The 13,909-nt window shown below is 49.5% G+C and overlaps 1 protein-coding gene across 4 annotated transcripts in view; it reads right to left on the minus strand.

Moving 5' to 3' along the window:
• Positions 1-3,983: 3,983 nt before the first annotated feature.
• The window catches only part of GLP2R (glucagon like peptide 2 receptor), a 49,403-nt gene continuing 39,477 nt past the window's right edge, over positions 3,984-13,909 (minus strand). For all 4 annotated transcript variants that reach the window (XM_045986005.1, XM_045986004.1, XM_045986003.1 and 1 more), the window contains 3 exons: positions 12,942-13,080; positions 6,425-6,466; positions 3,984-5,722 (listed from right to left, as the gene is read on the minus strand). In XM_045986005.1, the coding sequence (XP_045841961.1) occupies positions 5,384-5,722; positions 6,425-6,466; positions 12,942-13,080 (520 nt within the window). In that variant the 3' untranslated portion in view covers positions 3,984-5,383. The remainder of the gene's footprint in view (positions 5,723-6,424; positions 6,467-12,941; positions 13,081-13,909) is intronic.

Below are 13,909 nucleotides of genomic sequence, written 5' to 3' on the forward strand. Positions count from 1 at the left end.
GAAGGAGCTGAGGGAGGAGGGAGAGCCGGCTGTGAGCTACCTCTAGCAGGTAAGCAGGGACCAGACCATGCCAGGCTTTTCGGCAACCCCTGGAAAGATGGGGGCTCCTCGTGGGGGTAGTGGATGCCATTATGGGGTTTGAAGTAGGAGGGACTTCTGTTCGTGGTGGAAATAAGTCCGAGAGGAAAGGCTGTGAGCAGGGAGCCTGGAGACTAGCTTTTATGGTCATCCCAGGGGTCCTCAGTGGGGGTGGGGGGTAGACTAGAGAGAGTGGGATGGCTCTGGAGATACTTAGAAGGTAGCATCTTCCTGAAAGGCTGCAGGGGGAGGAGGGAGGAGCAGGATAGCACAGGTGCGTGTGGTCTGGGTGCTGGGTGAATAGAAATGCCATCTACCAAGATGGGAAGGTCAGGGAGGGTCCCTGGTTTCAGGCGGTAATGGCAAGTTCAGGTTTGATACGGCAGGAGAAGTGGGGGCCCTCATTTTAGAGGTGAGGAAAAGGAGACCCAGAGACAGCAAGTAGTTTCCCCAGGGTGAGCCAGCTAATAAGCAAGGGCGGGCCAGGGCTGCCCACTGGCCTACATTACCTTGTCAGAGCTCCAGAGCCTGGGACACCTTGGAACTCCCCCAGGGGGCTCTCAATATCCTTGTTCTCATTGTTGTGAAGGCCCATCTACTCTCCAGCCTTAAGTTCCAAAATGAGGTCAGAAATATATACGGAGGTCCCAGACTCTTCACTGAACTGTATGCAACCGCCCCCCTTCCCCAAGGCAGGGGAGTCTCCACTTGTGAGTTTGGGGGTTGCTCCCCCTTCCTCCTCCTTGCTGGTTTGAGTTTAAAAGCAGAGACACTGCATAATAACCTTGTGGGTCTATGGTTCAACGAGTGACATAAAGGGGCCATTGGATCTTCTAGGGCCAATGGAGAGCTCAGCAGTGCTAATGCGACTGGCATGTCTTCTGTTAGTTTGGGGTGGCAGGGCCACTCGGGCTGGGTCCTGTACAGCTCTAGGGTACTCTGTGGGAAAATGCTCAGAGAACCCAGAAGCAGTGCAAAGTCCAACTGGACTGAAGAGAAGAGAAGGGCGTGGAGGTGGTGTTGAGCTATGTCATCAGGACTCTTCCAGATCCAAGGGACAGAAGACCCAACACAAACTGCTATGGCACAGTACTAATTTATCGACTCATGGAAAAGAAATCCCAGGAATAGCACTAGCTTTAGGTCTGGCTTAATCAAGGGGCTCCAACAACATCTCAGGGTTCCTCTCCATCTCCTAGTCCTTCTCTCTGCCATGGTGGCTCCATTTTCAGGCAGGCTCTTATGGTTCTGGCAAGATGGCCACGAGCAGATGCAGGCTTACTTCTTGATGGTTCCAGTGTCGGCAAAAAAAAAAAAAAAAAGAAAAAAGAAAAAAAGAAGTGGCTTTCTGTTGAGAGTTCCAGCTGGAGTTGGGCTCTCATTGGCTCTCTCATTGGTGAGAGACCATCTCTCAGTGGCTCTCATTGGTGATGTGCCCATCCCAATATCGGATGCCAGACGGAGGTCCTGCTGGCATTGGCTAAGCAGATTTTTGTGGCCAGTCTTGGGGCTGAGGATGGAGTTAAGACAGCTCAAACATCATGAGCTGGGAGTCGGGAGATGTGAGGTTCCCAAGAGGAAAGTTTGGATACTATTAGTATAAAAGGAATAGATGGTAAAAAATAGAGGTCCATTCTAGGGACCTTAGGGGAAGTCGCTTCACATCTGAACTTCTACTTCCTCATGTACGTGTAAGCTCCAGGGTGGAAATGGGTCTATTCAAGAGTAGTAATCCAAACTGCTCTCCCAGGATCCAGCCTCTTGTGCAGCGACCCTTTGGTATGTCTTAGCAATCCTAGGTGGTGTCCCCGACAGAGACACCTGTAGGTCCGTCAATGCCAGGTGCCATTGTTATACCAGACACCACATTCTCACCACAACTGAGGCTACAGTATTTCTGAAGTGCCCGAGCTATGTGCTGGGCTGCTGGTGAACCTTCTGGGTTATAATTAATGGTTTGGACTACAGGGAGTGCCATGTGTCACAGAAAGAGCTTTTGTCATTGTCTCCCGGCAATGGCTCTTTTAGATGTCATCTGTGGCTTCCCTTTGCTCACCAGGGCTCAGACCCTGTCCATGGAGTCAGATGGGGACACAGACACTATACTGCCCACTCCACCTCCATTTCTGTCCCTTGGAGGCCACACAGATTTATCACATGAGCCCAGGGAGGACTCAGTTGGGATGCCCACCCTTCAAGAAACAAAACAAAACAAAAAACCTCCACAAAACTGGACCAAACACACCTACATCGATTATCGCTCAGAGTTGTGAGAATCAGTTAAGTCTGTTCTTAGGGTAGAATTTCTGAACTGTATATGTCACAGGTGGAAAGGCCTGATTATTTGGACTTCAGAGCATTGTGAGTTTTTTTTTGGGGGGGGGGGTTCACCTAGAAACCTTCCCTGATGTCTTCAACCCTGGTCACATATGAAAAGTAGTCAGGTGGCTAGGGCCCCGAAACACAGGCAATAGAAAACCAAAAGATAAATTGGACCTCGTCATGACCAAAAGCTTTTGTCATCAAGAGAGTGAAGAGACAGCTTATACAATAGAAGGAAATATTTGCAAATTATTATATGATAAGGAATTAAAATCCAGAATAATCAAAGAAATTCAACAACTCAACAACAACAACAAATACTCACACAGCCTGATTTTTAAAAATGGGCAAAGAGCTTGAATAGACATTTCTCCAGAGAAGACGGGTCAATGATCACATGAAAAGACACTTAATATTTTTAGTTACCAAAGAAACGTAAATTGAAACTACCCTAGCTATCCCATCATACCCGTTTGAATGGTGATTATCAAAAAAGTAGAAAGTAAGCATTGGCAAGGAGACACAGATATATTGGAACCCTCGTGCATCCTTGGTGGGAATACAAAATGGCGCTGCTGGTGGAGAGAACAGCTTGGTGGTTCCTCACAGTGTTAAACAAAAGGACCATATGACTCGGCAGTTCTCCTTCTAGACGTCTATCTGCCCTAAGAATTGAAAACAGAGGCTCAAACAGAATTATTTTGCACACTCATGCTCACAGTGGCATTATTCACAGTAGCTAAAATGGGGAAGTGACCCAAATGTCCATCAACTGGTGAATGGATGGAAAATTTTATCCATACGATGGAATATTATTCTGCCATAGAAAGGAAGTTCTAGTATGTGCTTCAACACAGATGAACCTTGAGAGCATTGCTCTGAGGGAGATAAGCCAGTCACAAAAAGACAAATACTATGCGATTCCGCTTATGTAATGTGTCTAGGGTCATCACACAAGGAGGCAGGAAGTACAATGGCGGTGGCCAGGGGCTGTGGTGGGGACATGGGGTGTTGGTGTTTAATGGGTAAAGAGTTTCAGTTTGGGAAGGTGAGAAAGTTCTGGAGATGGTTGGACAACAGTGTGGATGCACTCACTGCCGCTGAACTGTAGACCTAAAGATGGTTAAATGGAAAATTTTGTGTTACATCTATTTTACCACAGTAAAAAAAAAAGAACAGACTCACTCAAGAGTTTATAAAAATACCAATGCCCAGGCTCCTTCAGACCAATTTCGTTCAGAATCTCTGGCTCAGGCCTAGATGTCAGTGTTTCTAGAAATTTCCTTAGGGGATTGTCATGCCAGGATTGAGACCCGCTAGGCCAGATCTTCAAAGCAGCAAGCAGAGTGAATGATCGTGAGATGGTGGTTGAGGTGAGGGGAGACAATTACCTCCTGCCCTTTTGACCTCTAACCTCTGTCCCTTACCCCTCTGCCTACTCCTCTCTGTCCCCAAGGAGGCTTAGTGCCACAGCCCTTTCTTCCAGTCCTGTCGGGGAACAGCGCACCAGCTTCTCCAGGGCAAAAGAGACCTTTAGCAGCAATGCAAAACATGTGTCAAAGAATCACGCAATACAAACCAAGTTAAATAAACTTGTTACTTTAATGTTTAGCAGGACAAGAGCAAGCGGTGTGTGTGTTTCTGTGTGTGTGTGCACACCACCCCCATTTACTGAGTGATGAGTGGGGAGGATTATATTATATATTTACAGATGCTTTGGGGGTAAAAAAAAAAAAAAAAGTTCCATCGCCTATCTGAGGCCAGGTAATGGACCCTGGACAGCATCAGATGTTCCCAAAGACAAGTGTGCTGAGCACAGACTCTGGACCCGTTATGCTGGGTGCAGACTAAGAACAGAGCAAGACCCTAGATCTCTAGGAGCTAACGGACCTGGCCGGGAAAGGCGGGGACATTGCGAACAAGGAGAAGTTAGAAGGACGCGTACTTTAATGAATGAACTGGGGATAACCTGGGCACCGAAATAAACCTTTGCTTGGTTAGGCACTTGCCTAATGCTTCTGCTTCGGTTTCTCCTTTGGGAAAACAGAGCTGGGACTCGGGGCAGGGAGAGGGCCAAAACACGCAATCACCAAGAGAAATCATATTTTGGCGCAATCGTCGAAAAATAGAAATTCACGCCCAGACGTCCATGATGGGCGAAATAACATTTTCAATAAAGTCCGGATCAGATTGTGCCTTTGCCTGAGCTCACCTCGCTGGTCTTACCCTCACCCTGGCCTTGTCCTAATAAAAAGTTATCTTTAGAAATGGCCCATCTGCTCTAGCTTGTGGATTTTCGTGTTTAAAATGTCGTGTTAAAAATATTACCTTTCTCGACAATGGGTTGTTTTTTTGTTTTGTTTTTTTTTTCCCGATGCTGTTTTAAATCTGGTACCCAAACCGAGTTCCTCACTCGCCTCACGCTAGTCCCTGCTCTGAAGTGGCGTGTCCTTGACCATGGAGTTTCCAGGTGAAATTCCCCACGTGGGACTTAATTCAAATGACAGATAATGCATACCCCACGGGAAACTTCCACAATTAGATTATTCATGTACCTGCAGTGCCAACGTAACTGAGCATTAGGTATTTTAACGGCTAAACCTGGCAACCAGACTTGTGAGCGCCCTACCTTCCCCTCCCGCCGATATAAGACAGGATCTAGTCCCATGGCAACGGACTCGCTCGCCTACACATGCATTTTGCACACTCTAAAAGCGACACTCCCTGGCATTAACGCGTGTTTCCCTGGAATGTTCTTTCCGTGGTTTTCCTTCGCCCCTGGCTGTATTGTCTCAGTCACTGAGCCTGACCCTAATCCCCCAGGCCCCTCTCGGCCTCCAGAGCACCGTCCACGCCAGGTCTGAAGCATGAAACACCTGGGCATGAACTTCCTGCCAAAGTGGGCATAGTGCGTGGGGGAGACTGGTGACTCTGCGCCGCCCCCTACCACCGGGGAGCAGAGCAGGGGCGGTGGGCCTCCAGCCTAGATCTCGCTCTCTTCGAGAATCTCCTCCATGGTGTGGGTCAGGGTGAAGTCCCCCTCGCTGCTCTCGGATATGCTGCTGCCCCTTGGCCAGGCTGCGTGTCCCCGCGGGGCCCGGGCGCCCCGCCCCCCGAGGCCGTGCACGGAAAGGTGCAGGAGCTGCCCATCACCGCCCGATGAGGTCTGCAGCTTCTGGAGCGTCCCCGTGCCGTCCGCCTGGGACAGCTTCTTGGGACATTTCCCCAGGAATCGGAAGTTCTTCTCCAGGACCCAGGCCCGGCAGCCTGAGTGGCGGGCGAGCAGGAAGCGGACCCAGTGCCTCCGCAGCTCTGCCTTCACCTGCGGAGGGAAAAGAGGGCGGGTTACCGTGCTGCAGGCGGCAAGGGACACCTGCCTGGTGGACAGGTTGCCCCCCGCTGGAAGACAGGGGTGGCAGCAGTGAGCAGGAGGGAAGAGGTTTTTGCTGTCCGGAAGTTAACATTCTGGTGGGTGAAAGGGGGTTGGAAATATCACCCACGCCTAAAGCCAGGTGGAAGCCACCTGCCTTCTCCCTTTCAAGCCTTTTTCCAGGAGAGCAGAGAACTGGTCATAATAATAATCATAACAATAGAAGTCACCATAGTTAGCAGGTCCTGGGCCCTCACCAGGAGCCCGGCAAGCCCAAGGCCACACTATACGGCAGGGACAGCCATTATTCCCATTTCACAGATAAGGAAACTGAGGCTCAAAGAGCTACAGTGGGTGAGGCACGGCCGGAGTCCAGATTTTTGGACTCCAAAGTTCAAGCGGGTCCGTCTGGGACACTTAATGCCCTCTGGGTGTCCCCAGCAGGACTAGGGCTGGGTTCTGAGACCCTTTCATGCATCCCGACACCTTCTCCGGGCCATCTGGGCTGCTTCCTGCTCTCCCTACTGGGGGGTCACAGTGCCTATCTGCCCCAGTCACTACACGCCCCCCCATCACATAACCAGAAACCTCCGGGGGCAGCAGGATGGTAGCCCCAGCCTCACCGGGACCTGGAGGGCAGCTCCGGAGACGTACCTCTCCATTGGCAAAGCAATACTGCAAGGCCACGAGTAATCCCTGCAAGGAAAGGAGGAGGTGGCGTGACTCAGGACGAGATGTGTGTGGGAGTGGCCTGCAAAGTGCAAAGGCCCGCCCCGTCCTAGCAGCCTGGGAAGAGGCAGGCAACGTCATCGCCAGCGTGAACTAGAGTTGGTCACACTGGCTACGTTCCCTTGGACTTCACTAGAGTTGGTCACATTGGCTATGTTCCCTTGGACTTCACTGGGATCTCTTCTGACATTGATCCCCACCACCCATATCAGCCCAGGTGCTTGCTCAGATGCGTATTGGTTAATGATCATTAAATCCCAAAGACCCTATATTCGTCATCCAATTATCCAAATACTGTACAAGACACTGTCCCATTTCTACTGGTCCATAGTGAGCGCTGGCTAAATTTTTGCTTGAATTGCATCCTTTCCTTTTGGGAGCTGATCCTGCCCTACTCCCTGGGCTTCTGGCAGGGCTGTCAGTCACGGTCCCCATGTCCTAGGATGGCCATCACCAGCACAATCAGCCCAAATGGGCATGGGACCCAAGCAGGGCCGATTTGAGTTCACATTGCGGGCAAGACGCTGGTTGGAGCGTCTGTGTTCTGAAGGCTTGACTTGCCTCCAAGATGGCTCCCATGCCTGCCACCTTGTGCTGGTTGGTGGTGGGAGGCCTCAGTCTCCCCCACAGGGCTGTATGAGTGTCCGGGGACACAGGAGCTGGCTTCCCCCAGAGCAGGTGATCCAAGGAAGCTAGGTATAAGCTAGAACCTTGATGAGCTGGCCAAAAGCCACACACCTCCATGTCCACAATACCTCAACAGTCACGCAGGTCAACCCTAGTCCACGTCAGCTGGGACTCCACAGGGCCATGAGTACAAGGTGGCGAAGATCCCTGGGGGCCATATTGGAGACTAAGTAGCACAATTCATTGCTTACTGAGATCCCTTCATGCTGTCTTCCGGACAATTCTTCCCTTACATCTCTGCCTAACTGATTTCTTAAAATCCAGGTCTTAGCTCAAATATCCCCTCAAAGAGAGGTCTTTCCCAACCTCTCAATTTTTGGAAGCCTCTCCGGTCACTGTGAGCTGTGAGCTCTCTGATTATATTCTTCGTGGCCCCAGAATTACATCGTTATTATTGGCCAACTTGGGTTCTTAGCTGTCCCTCCCCACCTCCACAAGCCTGGCATCTTTATCCATTTCCATTTGTGAAACACCTGTGTTGGGGAAGTTGAAGTAGGGGGAAACTTTTCTTGATGTGGGAAGATTTTTGTGGATGCACTGTTAACTGTCAGGAGTCTGGAATCAAAGCTGCTCTAGCCAATGTTTGTCTAGTCAATGTTTCCTGACTCTTCTGCTTCCTGATGTGATACCCAGCTGTGCTAACCCGTGTGCCACGACATCCCCCATGACGCGAGCATCTGTGGCCCCTGGGCTGTGTGTCTAAGGTACTAGGGCTCCATATGTGTGCAGGACCCAAGCCCTTGAGTGTCTGTGGGAGGAACCTCCTGAAATGCCAGGACTTATAAGGAAAGGACATATTTCCAACTGAAGAGTGAAGGTCGCAGGGCAGGCTGACTCTCCCATCTCTCTTGATCACGTTTCTCTCACCCCTTGTTGCCAATAAAGGAGGTTTGGTACTGGGAAAGGAGCTGAAATTGTAAAGGAGTTCCATGTTGTCCTGGGGGGAAATTCTTATGCTCTAACAGAAGCTTGAGATCTTGCAAGCTGGCCATCCCGACATCAGTCCCATGTTTGAATTCTGCCCACCAGCACAGGGTTTTCTTTCTCTTATGCATCCTTTATTCCATGGTGAAAGCTCCCGAACAGGGGCACAGTGGTGCAGGTTTACCACTGTCACACAGACAGTCTCACTGGAGGTTCCCAGCCTCCATGGACCATCAGAAGGGTGGGTTCTCTTTGCCTCTGGGCAAAGGAGTAGAGAGTGGAAGGAGTAGCCCTCATGTGTCAGGATCCCCACGAATGAGTTGGCTAAAAGAGGATTCCACATCACAAATGTGTTTTCTTTTTTTACTCCTTTGGGTTCTTGGTTCACTGTTTTAGGAGGCTCCTGGAGTCTGGGTAATGCTGATTCTAGATAAAGGGAGTGTGGCCCACGGAACAGGTGGCTCTCACTTGCTGTGTCACCACCTCCTTGGCAGTCTTCTCCAAAGACCCCTTGACAGGGAAATTCTCTAAGCACTTGGAAGAGTGAAGGAGCCTCCAAGCAGCAAGGAGAGGCAGCCTGGGGTCTGCGCCAATTCCTGCTGATGCACTGAGACATGACTCACCCGATATGTTCCCACGCTTCTGCCCATGCATGCTCTTCCCTCGGCTTGGTGGCATGAAGGGGAGCAGGGCAGGGGTGCTGAGAAAGTAGGAGGCTTCTGTCCATGCACGGGCTCTGTCGGTGTGTTTCCTGGCTCAGTCTGCAGAGCAAACCCTGAGTCCTCACGTTCTTCTCTGGTGCATGGTGGTGGGTGGAGCTCTAGCTGCAGTACCGAAGGATCCAGCATGGCGGACGGTGGGGGGCAGTCTCCAGAAATAACCCCCGGGATCTCTCCCCTCCCTGTAGGCATATGCTACCCTCACATGAAGCAGTGGACCTTGTTTTCCGTCCCCATGAATCTGGGATGACCTTGTGACTCCTTCTAGCAGGACATGGTGGCAGCGACATTCTGGGACTTCCTAGCCTGTGCATAAGAGTGTTGGAAGCTTCTATCTTTTCCCTCTTAGAACACTGGTCTGGGGAGGCTCTGAGGTTCCGGCTGCCAGGCTGTGAGATACCCAAGGTAGAAGGAGAGGCCACATGGAGGAGAACCAAGATTCTGTGATTGAGTGCCTCAGCTGAGCCCCAGCCAACAGCTTAGGTCAATGTCCAGCCATGGGAATGAGTCATTTGGGATGTTCCCAAAGATGGGATGTTCCCAAAGATGTTCTCATTTGAGCTTTCAGATGTTTGCAACCCCATTCAAGAATTGCAGGTATCAGAAGTATTGCTCCGCTGAGCCCGGGTGGTCCAGCTTATAGACTCATTAAAGATAACAGCATGGTTCCTGCTTTAAGGCATGACGCTTTGGGGTGGGTTGTCACATAGCAATCAGTGGGAGGACGGAAATAAGCTCTCTCGCCAGGGGAGTCTGATAGGCTGATTACTTTTTCTTTTTTTTTTTTTAAGACTTTATTTATTTATCTGAGAGAGAGAGAGAGCGAGCGTGCGCATGAGCACAAGCAGGGGGATCAGAAGAGGGAGAGGGAGAAGCAGGCTCCCAGCTGAGCAGGGAGCCAGACACGGGACTTGATCCCAGGACCCCTGGGATCATCACCTGAGCTGAAGGCAGATGCTTCACTAACTGAGCCAGCCAGGGCTCTTTCATTTCCATTATTGTACTCTGTAACTCCAGAATTTTTCCAGATTGGTTCTTATTTTATAATTTCTCTCTCTGTATTGAGATTTCCTAATCAATGAAGCTTTGTCATCATACTTTCTTTAATTCCTTGAACATGGTTTCTTTCATCCTTTGAACATTTTTTTTAAGATTTTATTTATTTATTTGACAGAGAGAGAGATCACAAGTAGGCAGAGAGGCAGGCAGAGAGAGGGGGAAGCAGGCTCCCCGCTGAGCAGAAAGCCCGATGTGGGACTCGATCCCAGGACCCTGAGATCATGACCTGAGCCGAAGGTAGAGGTTTAACCCACGGAGCCACCCAGGTGCCCCTGAACATATTTTTTTAAGAATTTTATTTTTGAGTAATCTCTACACCCACCAGGGGGCCCGACTTCACAGCCTTGAGATGAGAGTCATACGTTCTACCAGCTGAGCCCACCGAGCCCTCCCGAACATATTTATAATAGCTTCTTTGAAATTCTTTGTCTGCTGAGAGACTTCTCAGAGATTTTCAGTTGACTGCTTTTCTTTTTCCTAATGATGGGTCACACTTTTCTGTTTCCCTGCATAGCTCATAAATTTCTCTTTTCTTGTTCAAAACCAGGCGTTTTACAATCCGATCCCCTACTCCCCAGTCCCTGGGTGGTTGCTGGTGTTTGTTTAGTAATTTGCCTGGGCCACTAGCTCTGTGAAATTTTTCTCCCCTGTAGTGTACAGGCACTGTTGTCTGTGCTCATTTCAAGAATTTTTGGTTTTGTGTTTAAGTCTGACTTCCCGCCCCTGTTTACAATAGCTTAACGATTAGTCAATGATGGGTCAGAAGTTGTGCTCAACCACCTTAAACCAGTAAGGCTTCCAGACTCTTTGACAATGGATCTGTGCATGGTTTTGGGCACCCATTCCAAGTTCAGACAGTTTATAAGTCTTCTGTGGCTTTTCCTTTCCACCTCCTGTGTTTCGACTGTGTGTGTGCAGGAACTTGTGTTCAGCCAGCGATGTGTGGCTATTCCTCTGGTCCCTCCTGAGTCTGTAAGCAACCTTGCACGTATACAGAAGCCTCCAGCCCACCAGAGAGATATGTGAGAGATGATCACGGCCCATGACAAGTGTCTCGTTCCTCAAATCCCCCTTGTTAAACTTCTGGCTAGGTTGCCGGGCTGTATCTCCCCACCCCCTGCCCTGCCAGGATCACCATCTCAGGCTGTGACATTTTCATTCCTCGATTCTTTGCCAATGAGATCACTACTGTATCTGACAATGGCCAGGGTGTGGGGTTTTTCTGCTCTCTGAGGGATCTACATCAAGTCAGCCCCTTTCTTCAGTGAAGCTGCTAGTTTTCACTAGAACTTCCTCACTGATGGAGAAGAGGTTGGGACAAGGGCATTCCAGGCTACACCAACAGACCCCACCGTTCTTACTCAGATTTAATCATGTTTCTGGAATAAATAAATAAATACTTCTCAATCTTTTGTATGTCTTTGTCTGGTTTCCAGGGCCCTCAAGTCATTGCTGTTGACAATTCTGGGCAATGTTTTTGCTGCTTTTCAGGGAGGGGATTTGCCAAGCGTCTCTCTCCTCCATTCCATAAGTCCTGCCCTATTCTAGCGTTTTAAGATCATTAGCCCCAAGGTTACCACTGTATGGGGCCTCTGCAGCTGATACTGTTTGCGGTGGTCTCTCGCATTCATGGCCTTTGCTACTGAGCCATGTTTTCCCTTGTGTGTTCTCTCCTTCTATCCAGGCCGGGTCTGGGATTTCCTTTAATTTGGGGGAAAGGGTGGAAAGAGGGAGAGAGGATCTCAAGCAGGCTCTACACGCAGCATGGGACCTGATGCAGGCCTCGATGACCCTGAGATCAAGACCTGAGCTGAAATCGAGAATCAGATGCATAACAGACTGAGCCCCCGAGGCACCCCTGGGATTTGCTCTAAATTTCAGAATGCAGCAAAAGTATCACTGTGTGAGTTTCAGGCCTAGGCATTTAGACAGCCTGGAAGCTCCAGCTTTCTTGGGAAGTCTGAACTGCCATGTAAGAAGTTGAGCTCCCCTGCAGGACAGAGGAAGACCCTGTGGGGAGGGAGAGGCCCTAAGACAGTATGGAGCTGAGGGATGTATCTGGCAGCAAGAAATGAAGCCCCAGAAATCTGACTCAAATCAATCCACTCCAGCCAGCCCCAGCCATGTGAGCCTTCCCAGCTCAGGTATCAGACGTCAGAGTAGTGACGCACCTTGGAAGTTCCAGCTCCAGCAGGCATTGCATGGAGCAGAGGTGAGCCATACGTACTATGCCCACCTGGATTTCTGGTCCCCAGGATAAGGAGGAATCATATAAATTGTTGTCGTGTAAGCTACTAGGTAATGGGTAACTATTTAAGGAATGGATAACCAAAGTACCCAGGTCAAGGAGCCACAGCTGGCCTCCTGGTTCTATTTTCAGCTCCCTTCCACACATCTTGACACAACTGTCAAGCTTCAAGAGGCTCCTGGTCTAATGGGGCGCCTGGGTGGCTCAGTGGGTTAAAGCCTCTGCCTTCGGCTCAGGTCATGATCCCAGTGTCCTGGGATCGAACCCCACATCGGGCTCTCTGCTCAGCGGGGAGCCTGCTTCCTCCTCTCTCTCTGCCTGCCTCTCTGCCTACTTGCGATCTCTGTCTGTCAAATAAATAAATAAAATCTTAAAAAAAAAAAAAAGAGGCTCCTGGTCTCCACGCACTAGATCCTCCCAAGTTGTATTGTGTTCCGAATATGTCACCTGAAGCATAGACAATGTTCACTGTGCACAAAGCCCTGCAGAGAACCCAGCAAAAATAGGCACAAAATGAAAGGCTTCTTGTTGACATTCACTGTTAATATGATTGTGAGTCACACCGACTATTACAGCCTAGGAAACAGACCACTTTTCCCTTCTTAGTCACTGAGTCATGCTGGCAAGATCAAGGCAACACCTCGGTCTACACACCCTTCTCATGTCAAAGACCCTAATGCCATAGAGCCTGCCGACATGACAGCTTTGTTTCCATCTGTGGGCTGTCTCAATTCTCAGCCTGTCTGGGTCAAGGGCATTTGGGTTTCTTCAAAGCAGAGGGATCCCGGTTCAGACGCCTACTTACATGGAAGGAGCTCAGAGTCAGCTGAATGAAGAGTCGTATAAGTTTTGAAAATCCTTCCACTTGATCATCAGTGATGAAAGAAAAGAGAATCTCATGAACACCCAGCAGAGGAATGAGGACCAGTGTTGACTTTGCCAACCTGCAAAGGACAACAAAAAATTGTCACCAGGGCCATGTTGGGAATGGGCAATGTTTCCTGCTCTCCTGTGCATGACTTTTCTTGTAGCTCTTACCATCCTGATATATGGCTGACCTTCCAGTTTGTCTCCTGGGTGACATATTGAATGCCTCAATGGCCAGTATGGTCTTGTTTACTGACGTACCCTTACACCTGACTCTTGGCAGATGCTCAGAAAACACGAATTGAGTGAATGAACGAATGAGTAAATAATGAATGGATAGGTGGATTCTCCTATATAAATTATGAGATGCCTCTAGATCTTAGTGTTCTGACTGATGGATAGGTTTCCATGTGCCTGAATGTCACCGTGGGACACCACACCCCTCCTGGGTTTGACAGATTTCCCATTATCCAGCTGGCAGGTTTTTTCTCTTTTTAGGACTTCTGATATCAGTGCTTTACTGAACCTGGGAAGGGAAAGCAAATGATGTGTCTGGGGTCACACCACCACTAAGGGGCAAATCCACTGGAAGTGAGGCTTGTGACTTCACACTCACACCCTGCACACTCCATGCCAAGCTCGACTGTCAGTCCCCATGCTGCCCCTCGGTCCCAAGACAGCAAGGGCTACAGGAAATGAGAAACTGATCCTCCTCATAAAAGGTGCTATGTGGAAGCTTGCTATTGTATACACTTTACATAAAACAGACAAACATTCCTTTGTACCACCCACATGCAAAGTGCGCAACTGGAGCCCAAACATTCCATATCGCATGCCAGTGGTTCCAAACATGGTTTACCATTAGGATTCCTTAAGGAATTTAAAAAGATGGGTAGATGATAGATA

This window comes from Meles meles, chromosome 18, assembly GCF_922984935.1.
Source record: "Meles meles chromosome 18, mMelMel3.1 paternal haplotype, whole genome shotgun sequence".
Classification (NCBI taxonomy): Eukaryota; Metazoa; Chordata; class Mammalia; order Carnivora; family Mustelidae; genus Meles; species Meles meles.